Raw genomic sequence first — 22,914 nt, 5'->3', positions numbered from 1 at the left:
GAATCTGTCACTGTGGGCCTTGAAAAGGATTTTCCTCTTGATATCCAAGTGGCCCTCTCAGTTCTATTTGTACCACAGGTGTAAGACACCTGAGAAGCATCCCAGGTGAATGTTGCAGGTGACAGATTTGTATTGCCTGTGGTACCTACCACCATGTACAAGTATGAGCCAACAGAATGTATCATTGTTTAGAGTCACTGCTCATGGCAACTCAAATTCAAAGCAGAATTATTTGCTGGAAACTTCATTCTTTTGTGTGTGTGTCATGTGCATTTGCTTCCTCCCTGTTTATATCCTTTGGAGGTTCTTGCTCTGGGGATTCAACAGTTCATAAGGAACTGAAGTAGCAGCAAAGATATGCCTCTTCCTCTTCTCAGCCCTCAGCTAGGAGGAGGTGAGGTAGCTGGAATCTTGTGTTTGGGATACTGCAAGGGCAAAACCCAGTGGGATGTATGTGCCCACTCTGTGAGAACATGTATGCTGTCAGCCTTCACCCAAGGCCCAGAATTGATGCACATATCACAAACAGAATCCTGTGAAAAACTGACCTCTAGCTAGTCAAGCTGCATTGCTTTCAAAAGGCCTGATGAGACTCAGAATTTGTGGATGTCATCACCGAAGGTGGGGCAGTCACTGGGTTAGGATGCAGGTGTTTGTGGTAGTGTAACTGGTGTGGCTAAAGCTTGGGAACACTAGCTCAAGGCAGAGATACCCTCTTGCTTATGCCAAGAAACTACTGCTGCTTATGCTAAGACCTGTTAGTATTCTGTGGCTTCCTCACAGATGCCTTGATTAGAAAAATAGTGTTTGAATATATGCTAACAGTACCTTAAATACAGGTTATGGCAGCTTGCAAACAGAATTTATTTCTAATATATGTAATGGATCTTGATGAAAGTCATTCACAGTGAAGTGGGATATTTATTTGCTTTCTGCTTGTAGGCTTATATTGTTTAGCTTGATTTTGATCCTCAAAAGCATTTGTAAGTAGAACAGTGGTATTGGATATCTCTTCAACTCTTTCTGAGCTCATTCAGCTAGAAACCCTAAAAAGAAATTGGCAGTGATAAATTCAGTTCATTAAGTTCATTTTAAGCATGACAAGTTCATTTAAAGTTTATGTTTATTTAAGACAAAGTGCCAACAGCTGACCATGAATATCTTAAGCCAAATCTAGTTAACATAATCAGCTATAAATTGGAAACCTTGTAGAGTTTTCATTGTGAGTGCAAACATTCAGTGAATGAGAGCATGAGAAAAATTACTGCTTTTATTTATTCTGATATATATATTTATAGTTTGGATTGCAATAAAAATGATATAGTTAAAAGTGGATATCTATGTGTTTAGGGCTGAAATGTATGTATAAATGTAGCTTCTCAAATGGTCTCTGATTGACCATGATTTTGGGGGAGCATAGGCAAAAAGGAGTGCTTTGTATTTTTTCATAATTAGGGCAGTATTTCAGAAGCTTTTGCTTTTTCATATTGTGTTCAGGCATTTCTTTGGTTTATGTCACTTCTTTATGAATTTAGCATGTGATTGAAGCTGATATTAAGAAGCTGTTAGTTGCAGCTTTTCTCCATGCTTAAGGCAAGTGATCTAATTTGAATTCAAACAAGGAATCTACAAACGAATAATTTTCTCTTTTTTTTTTTTTTTTTTAATGTAGAATAGAACGGTTTTGATTAGCTGCCATCTAGGCTGTCTTCAGCTTTGTTAATTGTAACAGCTTCTAACATCTCCCAAAGCACTTAATGAGCCTGATGGTGCAGGGGGGTACTCTTTAGAGTTCTTATCACACTCTGCCTGGCTTAAGTGGAATATTTTGCTGTGCACCTGAAAATCTGCTTTGGAAAACAGGGCTTAGCACGTGGTACTACACTTAAAAGACAAAAGACCAACATAAATGGAATGGAGCATAAGCCACAAGATGAAGAACCTGTCTGTTCCAGAGGAGGGATATTCATCTCTATTATGTGACTCTTCATTCACAAGTGGTGGTCATTCCTTGCATGAGGTTTGAGGGCTTAGGGGAGCGAATAATGAATTAGTGATAGGTATATGTACAGAAATACGTAAAATAAAACTCAAGCAATTACGCTAGTTAAAGGTGATGTGTATATATATCTTGTCCACAAAGAGAGATTTTCATTGTCTTTGCTGAATTTTGAAAGGAGGACGAGTCTTTGGATCGTTTTGTAGGAGTTGATAAAAGCACATTTAAGAGACAACTAACTGCATGCTTTAACCAGTGAGTCAATAAAAAGCCTAAAAATTTCATTTTGAAATTTCTGAAAATATGGCTTTAATGGGAAGAACCTTAAACAGCAGAACTCCATTCTTAATGTTTTTCAAATTTCTTGCATCAAATAGAATATATTAAGGGAAACTTCTCCCCCCGCCAGCTACGACTGTAGCCTTGAGCACAGCCTGTGCCTGGGATATTTGCCTACTTCTAGCTGTGCAAGATTACAAAATCCTGCTTGCCAAGCCCATTTCCCAGGCATCTCCACCAGAGAGCTGCATCCTGACCTCTATTGCAGCTGAGTCCCTGCTAACTCTGCATTTATCCAGACTCGAAGCAAGCAAGGCAGAAATGCTTCCTAGGGCTTTCAGTGCCTATTTGTAGGAATCGATTTGCAGCGTGTTGGCGTGGAACTTATTTGTTCCTCCCAGTCACCTTGGGGAGGAGGATGTGTGGAAATGCTTCGAGCTGCAGCATTTACAGGAAAATTTTGGCTCTTTTTTTTCGTTTATCTCTCTGTTTCAGACAAAACCATGGATTCAGGATTGCTGGATGAGAGCAGCATCCATGCAGAAAATATAAGCAATTGTAGGTGGCATTTCAACAGCAGTTTCTGATCCTAGCTTTCAGGAGAGGGTTCTTTGTAAAAGGGACTGCCACTCCCAGTGCCAGGTTATGCACATTTGCATGTCTTTACCAAACCAGAGTGTGTGACTACATTCTCAGCATTTTCTGGTTGCAGTGGAGTGCACTTTCAGTGGGCTGAAGGCACTGCTTCCTAAAGTGTTTGGATGCCATTTTGGTCAATACTGTCCATTACTATGGCATGTTAAGGCTTGAATTTCTTTTTGAGAAAATGAGTAGGACTTTTCCCAAGAGTGGGTCCAGACATGACTCTTGAAGGGACTGAGGAAAGGCAGTGTTTTTTGCTGATGTCAAGTAAGGCAGTCTTTCCTTTGCTAGGTAGAAAAATGGTAATGTGAAAATTAATTACTGTTGTGGGATAGATGTTGCTTCATATATTCTGCTAATCTGGTTTTCTGTTCATTTTATTAAAATTCAATCTAATAATTAAATGAATGGCTCTAATTTCCTGATTCTTCCCTTTGTAAACACCAAATGCTAAAGTTTTGTATAGCTGAACTAGCTCATGAGGAAGAACATAAGTAGTGATAAAACTACTAATATATTTAAAGTCACTGCAGGCATTCTTCTGCTAATCCACATCTAATTAAAAAAGCTGAAAAGTATATCTCAGGTGTGGCAAACCTACATAATTGTCTTTTCTGTGGATCTGTGGAGAACCAGCTTTTATGCTGTTGCATGTGGGCAGCATAAATAGGATGGGTGTTATATTTGGCTCGTGGACTTAGGTGGAGAAGTCCAGACTGCAGAGTCTCTTTCCAAGAGGCTGTGGGTACTTACTGAGAGAGTGCCACCTGTTCTCTGCCCCTGGGGCCCTCAGGGTGGCTGCTCTGTGAAGACTTCCATGGCTGATAAGGAATCCTTTGCTTGTACTTAGGGGCTCCATAGCAATTTATTCCTCCCTCGCATGTTCCCCACTATTCTCCACATGGCTATTTCTTACAACCAGAGGCTCATCTCAGCCCCATTCCCTTTTTCATAATACTTGTGAAAGTGTGCAGGAGTCCTGGATGTCCTTGTTAGTGCAGTGCAGGTGAATCTTGTGTTTCACAGCACAGCTGCAGGCTATCAAATGGTTAAATCATATCATGCTTTTCTGCATTACTGTGTCCTCTCTCAGCAGTATCCTGTCCATTTGTTCCTTCAGGCTTCTCCCTCCTGCAGTCCTTTCCAGCCTGAATAATTTTGTATTTGTGTGTGTGTTGTACGGGTTATTAGTGAGTTGGGGGTTTGTGTTTCAGGTTTTTTGGGGGGAGGAAGTGTAGTGATTGGTGTGTTTTGGTTTTGTTTTGGTGGTTTTGCTTTTTATGTCTTTCAGCTTTGTCTTTTGGGTTTCTTTTAAAGATGGGAATTTGGGTTTGGGAATCTGTTTTAAAATTCCCACGTGAAAGTTGGGACAGAAAACAGATTTCTACTACAATAAATGCATTACATTTAAGGGAATAGTTTCCATGGTAATAAAAAAAATTAAAACACATTAATTTTTCATCCTTTGTAAATTTTTGTAATTACAGTAAAGAGTTACCTTTCCTCTGATAGTCCAATGGTTTGTACTGTGACACAAGTTCTTTTTCAGTTCTTACTGAGTAGGTTGCTTGCATAGAAGTCCTGAATAATGAGTCAAAGAAAAAGTTTTTTTCAGGAAATCATGTATTTCAAGAGTAGAGTAGGAGTAGATTCAGGTTAATTTTACCCTCTCTGGCTTTCTTCCCCTCAACCACCTCCACCAAAAACTGCAATGACTGAAATACTATTTTGGGCAATTCTAAATGTCAAGTATTTGGTGCTGCTAACAGATAATAATAACTGTGAGAGAGTTTGTGCCATAGAGCATATTCGTGGGATGTGTGCATCTCAGGTAATTTCCTTTTAGGCTTAATGAGGATAGAACCTTCAGATTTGGTCTTGTTATTAGGAGAGGAAACTCCTGTTACAGATTTGTTCTAGCACAAGTACTGCAGTCTTGCAAGACAGTTAATTGTCACTGATTTTAATAAGAGGAGATTGACACCTCTTTTCCTTTTCTCACACAAATGTTAAATCACTGTTTCAGAGGACTACCAAGTATTTAGTCAGCTGATACAAATAATATCTCTAGCAAGAGATTGCCCAAACCCCATTATTAAGACTCTCAATATGACAGGTAAGAGACTGAATTTTGGCCCTGGCTGTGAATTGTAGAGGAAGGATCCAAATTTCAGTCCTTGATACCTTTAGCTACACAGTGTGGCTGTAGGTCATAAGGCTGGGTGACAACAGTGTGTCATCCTCTTCTTCTCATCAGTGTCCTCTCTGCCTTGTGACTTGTGCCAAGGTTGCCTTGTGAGTCCAGGGCTTGAGTTTAGGAAGTCCTTGAGGGCTTAGGAATCAACTGAAGGAAGGGCTTCTGCCTTGCTCCAAGCCAAAACACCACTGGTGTGGTATAATACATTCTGTGCACAGAAAGTATGTCCGTTGGGATATCCCGGAGCTAGAATCTCTAAAATCTTAATATTCAAAATGCTGTTTGAAGGCAAGGGGTGATGTCTTGGGCTTATCATTGATATCTGTATGTGTTGCTGTTCACTTGTTTTGATTTCAGCTTTTGTCTTAGTGACATTTCTTAATATTTTCAATGTTCTCTTCTAAATCCTTTCTCATAGAAATAATTGTAACATTGGATAAAACTGAACAGATGGTTTCTGCTCATACATAGAATTCTATTAGGAACTGTTAAATAGGTTTTGGTGTGAAAGCAGAGTTAGTCTGAGCTGTATTAATTGGCCAATTAACAGTGAAGGTTCTTCTGTATTTACAGGTATTAACCAAGAAAGTCCATGCCAAATACCGAGCTACAAATACAGCTGAAAATTGATTTTTGCTTCCAGGAACAAAGTACTCTGCATAGGGGATGTTGCCATTATTGCCATAAACTCCTCTTAATGCAAATATTTAAGGGTTTTTTTTAAAATATGGTATTTGCAGAAATAGTGTTTAAAGGTGGGCTTCATCTCACCTAATTCTTGGTGTCTAAAAATATAACAGTGGAGTGTCTGTGCACCTGCTGTGATAGCTGAGGAGAGACAGGTATTTGTGTTGGCTATTCATCCCACCCTAAATGGGATGTCTAAGCTGCAGGAGGTGAACTGCTCTCCACAATCAGTAAGGAATAGGCGTTTCCATGAATGTTTTGTCCTTAAAACTTGTGGCTGTCTTAGGGGGGTATTCCCTGGTCTGTACTGGTTTATTACAATTTCAAAACCACCCCTTCCCTTCCCAGAACTTCCTCTCTGAGGTTCCTTGTCTATCTCCAAGCAGTTTCTGTCTGGGTTTAAGGAAAGAAGAGGAAAGGAAAATGATTGGAATAGGAGCTTTGTTTGGTTTGTTTGGGTTTTAATTGTTTGGCATTTTTTTAATCAAAAATGAGCTTTCAAAATAAGACAAATGACTTTATATCCCCTGATTATTTGTTTTATAAGGAGAGGAGGAAGAACAAGTGAAGATCATTCAGTAGATTAGATTAGAAACTGATACCTCAGAGATGTGGTGCACAATAAAAGTTGCTTGCCCAGTAGGTTTTACTTACCAAGGTGAAATTTCTCTTTAGAGCAGAGGTCAAATGTTTCAGGATTGTGGAGGATGTGCTTGAGAGATAGGAACTCAAACACGATTAGGAAAAATTATTTCTCTGAAGTGTGCCGATGATCTGGCCTTCCAGATGCTATTTAGCTGTAGATACACTGTCATGCTTTGTAGCTTCAACTTTTTTATCTTATACATACATTCTTTTGGTGTACCATGGATCTTCAGGGTTGCTTATTTAGGAGAGAGCGAGAGATTCCAATATGGATATTATGAGGAAACATGAAAAGGGGCCAAACAATGACAGCAACTGCCAAACTTCAGCTGTTTTGGGAACAAAACTTTGGCAAAATTCCTTCCCTAGATTGCTTATAATGCATTTAAGAGAATAGTTCAGAAGGATAAGGACTCCTGAGATCTAGTGTCTTCCTTCAGACTTCCTTACTGACTGTGTTGGGGAAATCTTTTTTAGTTTTAGAAAATGAAGTGTCATGAAAGTCTGGCTTATTGAAGTTGACATACTAGAAAAAACTGGTGATTCGTATTAGTGGGAAGTGGAGCAGTAATCATTTTAAGTGTACTGAAGGAGTTTGGTGAAGCTGCTAATGTACGAAAATATTCTAATTATTAACCAGTTAGAAAACCAGGTTGTAGTGAAAGATATTTGACCTTCAAAGATTGGGGGAGGATGATCTTGCTGAGGTCTGAGTCTCAGTGCCCTATGATATCTAATCAAAAGGGCTTAGTATAGTTCAAAAATAATTGGGCTGTTGAATCTATAACTTTCATTTATACAAGGAAAAACAAACAGCAAAGCACAAAATCTGGTTGCTAGATCCACAGCCTTGTTTTATTGTTACAAATTGAGCCAAGTTAAATGTAATTGTGGATGAACTTAACACAGCAGGGGCAAAGCAGTGCAGCTTCTGTGAAGGAAATCTGAGCTGTGCACATCTGTGCAGATTAACATGAATGAATTAAGAAATTACTCTCATACATTGCTTAAAAGCTTTGAAAGTAAGGCACTCTGGTTTTCAGAATGCCACAGTTAATTCTAGGTGTGTTTTAAGACTCCATCCTCACACAGCTGTTAAGTATATTTACTAATAAATCTGAATAATTTAGCAGTAGCTGAACAGTTTGAGTTATGTAAAACTTGTGATTGGTTCAAAATTATTCAGGTAGCTGAGTATAAGAGAAGACTGTGGTGTTCCCTAGGGATCTCAAAGGAGGTGGGCAGCTGGCAGTCTGACACACAGCCCAAGTTGGGCAAGTCTGTGTAGGAAAGGTTTCTGTGCTCTAGTAGCTTCTACTGTAGCCACAGCTATGTGTTGAGACAAGTCCTGAGGCTTGGAGCAGTGGGTGGTATCATCCTTCCAAACTACAAACAGTGCCTGACAAAGAAAATGGAAGGGAAATATTTTCCGCTGGTATTGGAAAAATCAGAGTCAGGTAGTAATGTTTGTGAGCATAGGTATATGTCATATGTAATAATTTACAGAGAGTAAGGTGGGTGGTGTTTATTTTGACCACTATACAAGAAAAGAGATGTTCAATATGCAGAACATTAATTAAAAATTTCTTCCTCATTCCTTACATCATATCTTGAAAACCTGTGAAGCTCAGTGCCATATGATAGCTAATCTGAAGAGCTTAATGGCATCCATAAGTAATTAAACTTTTGGATGGATACCATGCTCTGTTATCTTATACAGGAAAAAGAGAAACCCTCCAGCTTCAAAGATGAGTTGGTAATAACCGACACTGAAAAAAACTTCACTGCTCATTAAAAAACCTGAGGATCAGTCATTGCTGCCGCTGGGTTAGGAGAGAGAACAAGGGCAGACAGTCTGCTCAGAGATACTGCTTGCTGAAAAAAACACTTTTACAAATGGTCTGTTGTCAGGGCCACCTTGGTTTTGCTTTCAAAGCATAAAACTTCCAGAACCACGGATGAAATGACATACATACATACTGCTTGTCTCTGATATTTGTTTGTACATAAACTAATACTGCAGTGGGGCTGTCAGCAGCAAAGCAGCTGAAGTTAGTATATACTTACTGGTATAATATATTTCCATCCAATATATACCATACTGGTATATATATTTCCATCAAGGCAGTACTCACTGGGATTTTTCTGGTTTTTTTTTAATTGAAGATGTATGTTTACTATGTGTGATTTGTGTTGGCATTACATGCCTCCTACAGCAGGCAGAGCGGGTGAGGTTGCTTGTTTGTTTGCTTATTGTGGTAGGTTGACCCTGGCTGAATGCTGGGTGCCCATCCAAGTTTCTCTATCACTGCCCTCCTCAGCTGGACAGGGAAGAGAAAATACAACAAAAAACTCGTGGGTTAAGAGAAGGACAGGAGAGATCATTCACTAGTTACTGTTATATTGAAGTATGTTCAACAGTCTCAACTTGGAGAAATTGAGTTTTATAACAAATGAAATCAGCGTAGGATAATGAGAAATCAAGCCAAATCTCTCCACCCCTCCCTTCTTCCCAAGTTTATTTTAATTCCAAAATTGTTCATTTCCCTGCTTTCAGTGGTGCAGGAGGTCAGGAAATGGGTAGTCTGGTCAGTTCATCATATATTGTCTCTGCTGCTTTCTCCTTGTGGGAAGGACTCCACATTCTTCCCCTGTTCCACCAGGGGGTCCCTCTGACAGGAGACAGTCCTCCACAGACTTCTCCAGTGGACTTCCCATGGACTGCAGTTCTTAACAAACTGCTTCCACACGGGTCCTTCCCATGGGGTGCAGTCCTTCAGGAACAGACTGCTCCAGTGTGGGCTCCTCTCTCCATGGGGCCACAGGTTCTGCCAGGAGCCTGTTTCAGTTCATGCTTTCCATGGGGTCACAGCCTCCCCTGGGCATCCACCTGCTCTCCTTCCCTGTGGATTTCCATGGGTTGCAGGGGCACAGCTGCCTCACCGTGAACTGCACCACAGGCTGCAGGGGAATCTCTGCTTCAGAGCCTGGAACACCTCCTCTTCCTCCTTCACTGACCTGCGTGTCTGCAGGGCTGTAGCTTTCACATATTCTCACTCCTCTCTTCTCTGGCTGCAATTGATTCAGCACAGTAACTTTGTCCTGTTTTTAAATCTGTTATCCCAGAGGTGCTACCACTGTTGCTGATGGGCTTGGCCTTGGCCAGTGGCAGAATTGTCTTGGAACTGGCTGGCATTGGATCTATTGGACATGAGGGAATCTTCCAGTAACTTCTTGGAGAGGCCCTGTACCCCCTCTTGCCCCTCCCAAAACCTTGCCATGAGTACCCAATACACATACCAACTCTGCGGACCCTTAAACCGGGGAGAAAGCACATTGTGACTGTAAAATTACCTGCTAATATGAAAATGTTTTACATTAGTTTGCAGAATATAACAATTTTTTCTATCACTTTGTAAAAACAACTTACATGGTCAGATTTATCGTATGAATTGTTTGGATTGTACAAGATCTAAATTAACAAGCATCTTAAAAGTATCTGCATTTTTTGCAGGGTATTATAGAGAAATCGAAAGTGAAAGGAATTCCTATCATTATTGATGCAGTAAGTATTTTCTTGATTTCAGTCACTGGTTTAACATTTAAGAATCTATTCAGTAAATGTTCTTACTGTGTTTTGCAGGATGGACTGTGGCTCATTTCCCAGCAGCCTTCTCTTATTCAAGGCTACCAGCGAGCTATCCTTACTCCAAACTATATGGAGTTCAGTAGACTATATGAAGCCATGGTGAGCTGTTTGCCTGTTTGGTATTTAAGTATGTGCAAGTTTAGTCTTTTTGTCCTTGAAAATAAGTAACTTATTACTGGCTTAAATACTATGTGCTGTTTCTTGTATGTGAGAGAAACACTGTCTGGGTTTTTATTGCATGGCATAATTGCCACAGCAATGCATATTCTTAAACTGAGCTCTTTTTTAAAGACAGACTGATGATGTCGCCTTTGTGTTTTTTTCTACCATGCATATGTAAGTAGCATGTGTTACAATATGTTGTTCTAGTAGCAAAATAAGTGCTGTGTATGGAATTCTTGTGTTGTAGCTTAGAGACCCCGTGGACAGTAGTGATCATCATGGATGTGTGTTAAGACTCAGCCAAGCCATGGGGAATTTGACAGTTGTGCAAAAGGGAGAAAGAGATCTTATTTCAGATGGAGAGAAGGGTAAGTGAAGCCTTCTGCTTTTAGCAGTGTGACTGTTCTGTTCTGTTTGCTTTCAGTCATAGTCCAGTAGAGTCCAGCATTTGGCTGTATTCCCCTGAATATGGGAGGCATTGCTGCCTTTGCAGATCACCTTTAGAAGATTTGTTTAAATTGATGTTTTAAGAGTGCAACTAAATTTATTCGCTGGTTTTATTTTGCATTTATAAATGTTATAGTTTACATTACATGGATATTGAGGAATTAATTATTTGATTTTTGTGAACTGTTTGAAAGTTCTTTGCTGAGATGGTTTATGTAAATGCTGCTGTCATTGCTAAATTGATACTATTGCTAACATAATACTGTTAGTTCACAATGTATCAGTGTGTTTGAGAAATGAAGATGTCTTGAGGCTCATGACCTGTTCAGTTCCTTGATGCTGTCCATCATGGGGCTGCAGATTAGCATGTACATGTGTAACTTTACAGCAGCCCTGACAAATTAAAAAATTAATTCTAGATTGCCATTACAACAGTCTCATACCAATATGATTTAAACCATACTTAATAAAATTAGTTGCTTGTCTGATGCTTTTTATACTGATCATTTACTGTGATCAATTTAGAATTTATTCATGAGTGCCTTCATCACATTTTACCTGCATGGTCTTATTTCACATACATAACAAGCAGCAGCTCTGCTTTTAATTACTTGAAATGCTAATCTCAGATCAATGTTTATGCTGCTTTAGAACTGGTTTATATAAACAGCCAATTTTTCATTCCTGGGAGCCATGGAAGTCTTTGATAACAGAAAAGCAGATGTAATATGACAACTGGTTTGTGCAGAGCCACCTTCCACAGACCCCATTAGTGCAGATACTGTAGCAGACTGTGCAACAAGTGGGACCTGGAAGCAATATGGTCACATCTATGTGGTAAAGGACCTTCCTCACACAGCACCCAGGTTTCCCCACAGGAAGTCTGCTGTCATATTTGCACCCTTAGCAGACTTGATTTGTCACCTTGGATAGTCAGGCCAGGCTTAAAGGTGGATGAACTCTGCTGGAGGATAAAATGTCTTGACTCCAGATTATGCCAGGTAGAGAGCTTTTGAGCATTGTAGTTGTCTTCTTCCTCTGCTTTTATGTCAACAATATTCTTTTTATACAGGATTGTTGCTTTTTAAATGAACATTGGGAAGACTGGGTGAGCACTTTAGATTGAGTACATTATCTAGTATCTGTCTGTTTTCTTTTTGAACTGTTATTCTTGAGATAAGTGTATCCCCACACCTGCTGGAGAGACAGGACAGGTCTCCAATGTCTCTTGTCATGCAGGATTAAAAAAAAAACAGGAAACAAGTGAAGTTCTTTCCAGTTTCAATTTTAAATGTTTATGTATGGCACAAGTTCATGCATGTCTTGTGTGCTTTGGGGGTTTTTAATTGGTTTTATTTTTTTTCCTTACCTTGTTATTTGTCTCTGTTGTGTTCTGGTATTTTCTTCTGTTAGTGAAGCGGCTTTTGTTTTGAAATAAAAACAGTTCTGTGCCTTTATAGCAGTTGATTGATGTCTAGCTATAGGCTACTTTCTTGCTCTTACCTTGGTGCTATCACTGATGCTTTGTTGGATTACAGACATTACAGACAGCATTGCTGAGCCAAGAAAGCAGGGTTATAATGTCTGTTACAAGAACTGTTTTTAGAGGTTGCATGACTTTGAAGAAGGTTCTGGAGAATTTTGCAGAAACTACAGACTTCAGCTTCCTTTTAAAAACCATGTTCTTTGGGTCTGGTCTGCTGGTCATTTTTTAAAAAGCTTTTCAAATGCAAAATTATATTGAGAAAGGAGATTCTACTGTGTGCTCTGTGCCAAACATGGAATATGTTGTCATGTCACAGACCTTGAATTCTTTCCCAGGTTTTTTGCTCTAATCTTTCATCTGTCTCTTCTTTTGAGCTGATATAATTTTTTTTTCAGCTAATACTACATACATGAGGGAAATCCAAGGTTATTGGATCGGGTCAATATTCTCTGAGCACAATCAAACATTATGAAAAGATCTGTGTACTCCTCTTGCCTTTTATTTATGATGTCATCATCCATTTGTAGTGCTTAAGCCCTGCCTATTAGACATTTCCTGCTTGACCTCCTGTGTTCAGCATACTGACACTCTAGTTTGCATATATTACTTTTAAACTTTCTCCTTTGGGAAAATACTGCATGTGTGCTTTCCAGGAAAAAAAAAAAAAAAAAAAGAAAAAAAAAGGAAAAAAGAAAAGAAAGGGGGAAAAAAAAAAAAGAGAGAGAGAGAGAGGTCTCAGTGCTCTCCAGGAAAACCAGAAATTGAGAAATTGTAACTTTAGTGTTTTATGCTTAGTTGTTGAGGAAGGAAGGCTTTTCGAAGATGCCAAATTTTGCAGTAGGGAAGATTGGGTTTGTGAATGCTTCATAGCTTAGAGTGATTGTAGTGGTTATTTTCACAGTACTTTTATTCATTAGTCTGTAGGAAATGCAGTTTACTTTTGTTACCTGAAGACAGAAAGGGTTACCAGGTGATTTGGTGTCAAGTATTGCAGAAGAATTACTCTCAGCCAAAAGCTTTGTAATCTACAGAGAGCCTCAATAAATTCTGATTGGAAGCTGAAGTTTAATAAACTCAAAGTATGATTCAGACAAATGAACTAGTACAGCAACATACCTGAAACTTTGCTAGATTGACAAACTTGGAAGTGTCTGGGTACCTCTAAAGTTTGTTTTCACAGATCAGACTAGCTGGTGCTGATGATTCCTTATGGCCTCAAAGTCACATACTGGCCTCTGTGAGAGCAGTAGCAGTCCTCCAGTATAAAAGAGGTTTTTCTAAAATTTGTCTCCATTTCATAGTGAGCTGCCAACTGGCCTGTAAACGTAATCACCAAGATTTTAAATTAAGTTTTATATTCTCTTTCCTTTTGCAATTTCACATTATAGCTTGGTCTACAGTTGTTGATTCCCTGCTCTACAAAGATGAGCTTCACCATGCTTTTGGTAGGTGATATCAGTGCCATCACTGACCAGGGTAGGAATGAGTACTCAGCCTATGGGTAAAAGGTAAGTCAGCTTTTATTCACTATGGCACAGCTCTCTAAGGTTATCTTTTTATTATTCTTTGGAGAACTGGTCAATAATAAAGTGTGGTTATACCAGCCTTAGTTCCTAACATGTTTAAAATTTGGTTAGGTCCTTGAATTAGAGTATTTGGATTTTGGTTTTTAAACATGATAATGACTTTTTCTGTGTTTGACCCTCCTCCCTTCCAAAAGGCAGGTTTTATGGGAACCATCCCGCTACTGCCTGGGACTACTTTTACCTGGAACCAGTAGCCAAATTTGGTTTCTCTCCAGTTGCTCATCTGCAGCTACTGTCAAAAGAGGCAAGGAAGCATGCAGGGCAGAACACTGAGTACTGGCTGTGGGCTCAGAAGCCAACTCTTGCCATAAGTCGCCAAGTGGTACTTGTAATTCCAGCCATTCATCTCCCCACACAGCTAGAAAGGAAGCTGTTCAGTGCTTGTCACTGCCTGGCTCACTCACAGCTGCTGAGCAAATCTCACCTAGATTTATAACTGAGAGGCAGCGCCTTTGTCTCCAGTCCTGCTTCTGCTGAACGAGCAAAATGGGGAGGTGATGGTTCCTGTCCCTGGTGCCACTGTGCTGTCTCTGACATGTGCAGCCAGCCAGCTTCTCCCTGGCCCCTGGCTCCTGTGCCTATCCAACAAAACTAATGGAAAATTTGGGTCATTTTAGTCTCAAATTGCCTGCTCTGTCTCACACTCAAGGACTTATCTAAGTTTTAAAAGTGTGATTAGGGAATAAAAAAGTATAAGCACCCTTTATATAAAAGCCAACTTACATTTTCCACATCAGTTGAGTTGTTTTTCCAGCCAGAGTCTTGGTTCTCCAGCCAGAAACTTGGTTTCCCTGTCTGTATGCACTCTGGGAAGTGTTCCTGGGAATCCATGATCTCCAGCTATGTGCTTTTGTGAACTAACTTGCAAAAGGAAAAAGATACATTTCTTACTAGTATACGTACATGCTAGGTCAGAGATGTATATTGCTAAGAGATTTTGCTAAAATCTGGTAATGGTCTAAATCTTGCACTGATGGGGCAAAATTATCCTTGGTAGCTACATTATTTGCATAGAAAATGGAAATCCTAAGCCTTTTAATCAAACTGGAGTGTGTTTGTTGTGTGGGGTGCCTGTTAGCTGATTGATCCAGTTGGATTGTATCAGAAGTTAGAATGGTCATTTTTCATACATGGATTCCTGACCACATTAGGGTGAGCAAATATTCCGCCTCTGTAAGAGGAAAACAAGTGCAGGGAATTTGTTCTGGATGTCTGAGATTCAGGAGTTAAATTAAAATCTCCAGTCTTTCAGTCTGCAGTCTCAATAAATATGGTATTTCACATAGGCTCTTCAGCCTTCCTGATCATCATCAGAACACATAACTATCCCATATTCCACATGCCATGCTCTAAATGCAAAAGTAAAAACCACTCCAGAGATGCATTTATTTTTTTCACTAGTGGGTGAACATGGTGAATCAGGAGCAAACAGACACACACCACCTTTTGTAGTTAGAAAACTTTGGTTTTCTAACTGTGATGTATCTAGGAGCTGGCACTGTAAATGGTGCTGCCTGCGTACAGCCATATCAAAATCTGTGCTTCCCAGTTAACTTGTAGTGCTTGAAGTCAGCAAAACTACTGCATTCTGATTTTTTTTTCCTTCAAAGAGAGGACAGCTATTTTCAATTACAGACTGTTGTGTTTTGGTTTTTTAAATTAAGCACACAATACCCATAAATAGGTCATTCTTCTGGGCCTTTGGCAGCAGCAAAATTTGGGCTGGGAGTTCTTTCAGCTTAAAACTTGGCAATGATGCAGCTAGGTGTGACACCATGGTCTGAATGCTTTCACAAATATTAATGTGTATCTCACCGTCACTCCCTTTTCAGCACTTCTTGAAGATATTTTAGGGCCTGAAATATATTAAACAGAGCTACTAAATGACTTGGCCATAGTTATTCAGAAAGTCTGGGGCAGAGTTTTAAATTGTTTGAAGCCTAGAACTCTTGAATTTCTACTTTACAATATTCTGTCAATATGACAGCATTCAATTTTTTTGTTTCTGTTGCGCTCATTTCAGTACAAATCATTTTCATGGATTTAGGTACACAAGAAAATTGTGTGATTATATGTGAGGGACATGTTGTACTTGGTGCCTAAAGCTCTGGCAGTATTTATGTGATGTTTACTTGCTGAGACTGCGTTGAAACTGTTGAATAGGTCTTGTGGTTGTTCTGGCTCTAGCAGATCTCCTTGCAGGCATTTCTTCGGTGATGACATTTTTATTTCATCTAGCCTTTTCTTCTGATAGTATGTGTGTGTTGCATGGATAAGTGCTAGGGAATTGTCTTTTTTTTAAACCAATAGTCACTTGGTATAAATCAGTTTTCATTAAAAAACTGCTTGCTACTTATAGTGAGGTGGGTTTTCTTTAATTCATTACCCTAAAAAATAAAGACATAGATTTGATTGCTCAGACCTGTTAGAAAACAGAACTAGGCACCCTGCCCTAACAGCCAGCTTGACCAGCGTTAATTGGGTGTTTCTGTCAGCGGAACTATAACTGAACCTCTCCATTGTTTTGATTCGGACTGGTGTCAGACTAATTGACCTTACGTGGGCCTGGCTGCTGCCTTTTCAAAATTGACACATTGTGGTGATTTCAGTCTTTGTAGTTTTCTTTGTTGTCCCACATCCAGTCATCTTGTCTCCTCTGTTCTTCCAAGAACCATGTTTTCAATGTTTGCTGATGTACATGCCTGTCCCTAGTTGAATGTGCTACAGCCTCATGGAACAACAGATCAAAACCAGCGTCATCCTCACGTAAATAGAGTGTTTTGCATGTTTCCAAGGAATACAACTGCCCACCTTCTCAGCATCATAGCTGACTGTTCAGCCATGTCCAGCTAATTGAGGTCTTGTGACATTGCCACTGGTTGTGGCTGCTCAGTATGACGTAGAGACATCATCCCCGTGGTCCTGAAAGAACTGCTGGAACTGTCTTCACAGAGGGCTCAGACATGCAGTGGGTGATGTTGCTCTGGGGGGGCATGAAGACAGCACTTTTATTTTGCTGTTCTAGGAGAAGGGTGGGAAAAGCATCCTATATTGATTTGGCAGTATGCCCGTTTGTCTTGATACCACTGTGGGATTCCTTCTTACATTTTAAAAGTTCTTACTAATGGCTGTAATTCAGAAGTGTTTTTAAATCCTTTTCCCATTGCCTGTCATCATGTTCATCATCCTTTTACTTTGAGATGTTCTTTGATCAGCTGAGCCTCTGCACAAGAATTGTGTGTTATATCTTTCCCTCCTCATTCAAGTGAATTTCCTCTAGTTCTGCTTCTTTGAAGGTATTCCATGGATTTGTTTTCCAGCATCTGTGTGCGGAGTACAAATGTCTGCTTTTGTTGTTTTGTTTTGCTTTTTGTTTTGTTGAGCCTGTGAGGTAGTCTGTACATATTTGAGACTTATTTTTTAAAACCACAAACAAAAGACCATTTTTTTTTTTTTCCAGCAGAGTATTATAATTGGCCTAGCTTGAGAAAATCTTGCTCTCCTGTACGGCTCAAAAATGACTGGAAGGTTGTGGGGCTACAGAATAGTGGCAGATGGTGACATACAGCTAATAAGCAGGGGCTTGTGCTCAGCTGTCAGTCAGAAGGCCTCAAAGCTTTTGAACAGAGGATTTCCATCCTGCCTCCTGCCAGGAGTTCAAGCCCTCAAAGTGAAAATCCTGTGAGATAGCATCTTCAAAGTAGTAGAATTAGAAGTAATTTCTCCAAAGCACTGTATTTAAAATAAAAATAAGAATGAATCACACCACCTAAAAGGGCATACCTTCTTCAGATAGCTAACTCAGAAGGGCATTACACTTGTGAAATTTGACATTAGCTACTGCTCACTGAGAAACACATCCAGAATCTTAATTTGAGAGGGGGAGGGGGAAGGGGAGAAGAGTGATTGGGAAAACGAGCTGCTGGCAAGGCTGCAGCGTGTGCTGTGCTCGTGGTGACTAATGAGTCTTTGCCCTCTCAGTGGCAGCAAACACGCACAACTGCCTGGCCTCGCAAGCCCTGCAATTACTGCTGGAAGCATCGGTAGGAAATGGAAGTGAAGTACAATTCTTGGCTGTTGCACATAACAAACTGCAAGGGGTTTATTGGCATTAGGTAGTTTTCTACCACTTGCTAGTTAGGAAGATGTATCTCCAAGTTCTTCAGTTCTGTGCAAATTTTTTCCATTTGTTTGAAAAAGAAGAACTTTTTCAAATGTTAAAAATATGGGCAGTACTCCCTCTGAAACACCTGGGCTGCTCTGTTTATATTCTTTGGAGAAACGCAGCCCAGGCTTGAGGTAAGAGCTGTTGTCCAAGCAATGCCTGATCTTGCCTTATCCTTCGCTTGTATATTTGGCATGCTCAGCAGCACACAAGTGATTGTGTGCACAGTCCTGAATCCTGCAGTAGCTGACTGGAGATGCTAAGGATCACATTTGACCAGTCATGATTCTGCCAGTTCTTCCATCCTCCTAGGAGAGGAAAATAAATTTCTCCTGCGGTTTGTTGTTTTGGTTTTTTTCAGAGCCAAGCAATACAAAAGCTAAGGATAGGTGCATACCCACAAGAGAGTTTGGAGAAGGGTAGCAGAACTAATGCTGTTTTCTTTTTATGTGCCTTATATAACCTCCAGGCTTCCTGCTTGGGCTTGTTGAGAATGGAGAACAAAGGAGTTAAATGTAGTGAAACCCTTTGCATGTTCCTTGCAGTTAAAGCTGCACAAAGAGATCAGTTTGACCAAGGTCCTTTGTATATTTAAAATAGAAGTGTAACACTTGATATCCTGACGCAACCTATCCACAGTGGCACTGCTGAAAGAAACATACACGGATGGTGAGGACAATGTCAATCGGCAGAAAAAAATAAATCTGTCTTGCAAGTGCTTTTTACAAAGCCTTAAAGGAAAAGGCTGTTTCAAAAAATATTTTCGTGTTGGACATAGTAGAACATTTAAGATTTTAGTTCTGTTTTGCGTTTTGTAAACACCTTGGTTTTCACTGGCAAACTGAAGTTCAGAGGCACTGTGTTTGTGCAATGGCTTTGTGGAAGGACCTGGTCCAGTTTGGGGTGATGGTCCATGATGGGACATGAATAACTAAACTCAGCTGTGCAGGCTGAGTGAAGTGGAGAAAGTGTGACCATTGTGCAATGTTATGTGGAAAGGATTAAAAGGTAATGAGAAAAGTATTTCTGAAAATGTTAATGCTTTTTTTTTTACGAGTAGTGTATTTCAGCATACTCTGCTGTCTGTGTTAAGTCTCTCACCCGTTAGTTGCTGTGTGCCTCAGAGTGTAACCCTTGCAGCTGCAGTGCTGTCATTGTAAACAGAGGGATAAAAGCACATGACTTTGGTTTTGGTTTGTCTGTTCACAGTACTTGTGTGCAGTCACGAAGGAAGCAGCCGGAGATGTGGTGGACAGGGGGACCTCCTTTCTGGTTCTCTTGGAGTCTTGGCACACTGGGCATTTGTTGCTGGAGCTGAAAAAACAAATGGGTATGAATATTAATTAATAACTTAATTGCTGTGAGTCTGTGTTCACCTGTGGCAACTGTCATAGACCTGCTGTGATGTAAATTTCCAAATGAAATTGGAGATTTTGGTAAGAAAGTATCCATGTATTTTTAAAAACTATAAGGGTGTTCTAGAGCAGTCTACATAACAGTAATAATTTTAATAAGAAAAACCATTCAGTAATCTAACATCTCCCAAGTCTGGGGCAGAAGAAGAGCCTCTGGATCTGTTCACAAGGACATTTATGTATGAGGTATGTGTTTTCAAAACAGTTGAATGTAGGCAGAAAGTAGAAAGGATAAATAAGTGGTAGTCATTGGCAATAACATCTCCATAATTCAAGAGACATGTTGTTTGGCTTTGATTTTCTATTTTCCACACTCCTGCATTGTGGCTAAGTAATTCAGTGGGGCAGGTATGTTGAAACTTGCAAATAAAATACAACTTCAAAGAGTAATTCTTTTAAGGCCAAATGGCAGTCCACTTTGGTTGTACATAAAGCAGCCTTGCAGATGGCTTTTGGTTTTTTATTTAAATGATGTCAGTTCCTGCCAAACTAGATAGTCATGGAGTCTTTCCGTGAAAGCAGCAGCTTGATAATTAAGTTGAAAGTAATGTAAGCAGTCAAGGAGTTACAGTCCCTTTTCTCAGTAAGTAATGAGCTATGGAGGATTGAGGCATGGAGACCTGTAGTCTTTGGGATGCTGCATGCAGGTGCACAGTGTCAGATGTCCATGGGAGTTATCCTGGCTGTGCTTGTGTTACCATAAGGGCACTGCACAAGGTGCCCCAGGAGGAATGAGTTAAACCAGGCTTCATAATTCTGAAATCTAACATACACGGTCTTGGTTTTCTTTGTCATTCTGGGTATCTGAATTTGCAGCTGCCACTAAAGGAGGAATTGTTTTAAGTTGTTAAAAGAGTGACTTCATTTTTGCATGGGGTACAGCACAGCAGTATTAAATTGTTAGAGATTAGCAAACACAGCACATGTTTTCCAGGCTCCTGACTTAAGCTCCCGTGGCTTTTCTAAACAGCTCGCTCAGAAACTCCTTTATTTTATAGATGAAGGGAAAGTATAATTGGCATCAGCAAGGCATTGTGTCTCCTGCAGTGGTGTTAAGGTGACAGACACCTGCTGTACCAATCCTGCCTACCTCAGGTGTTACAGGAAAGGAGCTTTCTGGGTTCAGTGAGTTAGGGCATCCACTTGGAGACGGCACTGCAGGCAGTCCAGCCAGTCCTTCCAGCTTGTGCCTGGCTCCGGCGTTTCAGGATGGGTCTGTACGGAGAGGTTTTCAAACACTGAGATTGCCCTGGCTTTCAGGGATGCTAGTGGTACAGTTGGTAGGATTCCTCACTTGAGTAGAGAGGATGCTGATGTGTTTGGAGTATGGTGCTTTAGCTGCCTTGAGCCCAGGAGCCTGTACACAGCTCTTGTTTCAGAGCAGTATTTGGGCATCCAGAATTAACTTTCAAGGTGGCTTAAATGCTCTTGCACCTTGATGAGTACATGGAAACTTTGCTTAGGTAACACCTAATTGTAAAGTCATGTCCTGCTTTGCCTGTTTTACATTGGGATCCTTCACAAAACTCTCCCTTGGCAGAGGAGTCAGGAGGTCCTTAGTGTGTTCCAGGCAGCAGTGCTCTGCTGAGGCTGAGCGCGCAGAGGTTTTTGATCAGCCAGACCAGGAGCGCAGCACTGGCTGCTGAACGTTCTACAGTTGTTTTCTGTTTTCAGGCAGCAGAAGTGACTCCCATGGCCCAACCTATGAAAAGATGCTCTGGAGGTGAAAGGTGGAGGTGGCTCTGAACTCTGCTGGCTTCTCTGGGGGAGGTTCAGAGTTACAGATCTGGGTCTGGGCACACTCTCTTGGGCAGTTCCTAAGTGTGTAAGGAGGCATTACAGCAGTGTGCCTTAGCCTGTGGTCTTCACTTGCCACTGTACCCCTTTTGAGCTGATCTAATGAAGGCCCTGGAGCAGTGTCTATGACCCTGCTGAAAACCATCTCTTGTCTGCATCCCCACGACTTTTGCCCACCCCTGCAATACAAAACTAAATGGGGTTACCAGTGAATGGAGAGGAGAGGAGGTTGAAAGGCGGTGTAAGGTGAGCCTTCGATCTTCCTCTGAAGGAAAGCAAGAAGCTTCACATCAGTAAAACTAGACATGGGACACCTTCCCCACTTTTTAAGCCTCTTGTCCTTTTGCATGCTTTGGCCCTGGTGGTGTTTCTCACTCAGTCACATGCTGTGCCATAGGTAGGGAAGTATTTGATTAAAAAAAAAATCAGACAAAGATGCTCTGCAGTGCAAGAGTCTGAGAACGTGTTTGCTTAAGAAGCCTTCCTGGCAATGCTAACATTTACAAGTACAAAGATGATGTCCACCACCTTACAAATTGCACAGAAGTGTTCAGATTCTCTTCATAATATCGGTTTTTTTGTTTTGTTTTTTTTTCCTTTCAGTCAAAATCCCTTTCTAGTGGCTGCATTTGGAGCCTGCTCTCTCACGAGGCAGTCTAACCACCAAGCCTTTCAGAAATTCGGACGTTCAATGACAGCCTCTGACATGGTTTCAGAAGTTGGAACAGCTTTTAACAAACTTTTTGAAACCTGAAGCCAAAGCAGCAGAGAAGAAAAGGAAGAACAATGACTGCAAGAGTAATTACATGTACCGTAGAATTTACATAATGCACCCTTTCAAGTGCTATAGCAGCATTGGTATGTTAGGTAGATATTTTTTATTTTTAAGAATAGAAAAATATGATTAATGTAGATATTTTTTAAGAGTTTGGAATACAAAAATGTTTTGGCTGAAATAAGCTGTAGTTGCAGATCTGTTATAATATAATAAAACTAAACTGAAAGTATTCCTCTGTTCTTTTTGATAGTTATTGAGCAATAACTAAAGTGTGAACAGCAAAAAAAAATGCACTTGATATTTAGATAAAATTCTTCCACCAGCTCAACTGAATTTCTTGGATTTCACCAAGGTTGTCACTTGTCATTCTTAGACCCTCTGTCTAGAATTAGCTATTGCACTTCATTTTTTGCCATGCTAGTATAGTAAGAAGCAAAAAGCAAGCCTCTTTGGAAAGGGAATGCATGAGAGTTGCTGTAGATTTTGAATGTAATTAGTTGCCTTTTCCCGTTCTCGGTCCCAGAGGCAGCATTCATTTGGGCAAGGCATCCCTTCCTGTAATGTCTTGTTGCTTTTTTTAAAAGGTTCCCCCTTGGAAGAATAAAGATATGCTATAGGTATCTTAGCAGTTAAATTCATTAAACAATAATTAGGCTTTCCTGAAAAAGACATGGATTTCTGTTTCTATATCTGGTCTTGACTCAATACAATGAATGGTCATTTGGAGAGGTACTAGGCGGGGCAAGAAACTCGGTGATAGCCAGCAGAACTGGTTCAGCTCTCAGAGATCACAGAAGAGTGAAGTGCTTTTAAGACTCCAGTTGCTTGCTGGGTTAGAGCTCAGAGCAGCCCAGCACACACATCTGTAGGTGGACAGCCAGGAGGCAGCGGGAATACAAGTTGAAAGAACAAAAGGCAGCCCACAGCTCGTACCTGTACCTTCAGGGCAGTGTGCGCTGCAAGTCAAAGGCAGGAACAGA

General features: G+C 40.3%; 1 protein-coding gene across 3 annotated transcripts in view; it reads left to right on the top strand.

Moving 5' to 3' along the window:
• Positions 1 to 22,163, top strand: part of NAXD (NAD(P)HX dehydratase) — a 49,605-nt gene extending 27,442 nt beyond the window's left edge. For all 3 annotated transcript variants that reach the window (XM_066176763.1, XM_066176762.1, XM_066176761.1), the window contains 5 exons: positions 9,964 to 10,014; positions 10,093 to 10,197; positions 10,508 to 10,628; positions 19,154 to 19,274; positions 21,760 to 22,163. In XM_066176763.1, the coding sequence (XP_066032860.1) occupies positions 9,964 to 10,014; positions 10,093 to 10,197; positions 10,508 to 10,628; positions 19,154 to 19,274; positions 21,760 to 21,910 (549 nt within the window). In that variant the 3' untranslated portion in view covers positions 21,911 to 22,163. The remainder of the gene's footprint in view (positions 1 to 9,963; positions 10,015 to 10,092; positions 10,198 to 10,507; positions 10,629 to 19,153; positions 19,275 to 21,759) is intronic.
• The last annotated feature ends 751 nt before the right edge of the window (positions 22,164 to 22,914 follow it).

Source organism: Chamaea fasciata, unplaced genomic scaffold, assembly GCF_029207755.1.
Source record: "Chamaea fasciata isolate MVZ Bird 193981 ecotype frontalis unplaced genomic scaffold, bChaFas1.0.hap1 SCAF_2, whole genome shotgun sequence".
NCBI classification, from domain to species: Eukaryota; Metazoa; Chordata; class Aves; order Passeriformes; family Sylviidae; genus Chamaea; species Chamaea fasciata.
This window is presented reverse-complemented; position numbering and strand designations above follow the sequence as displayed.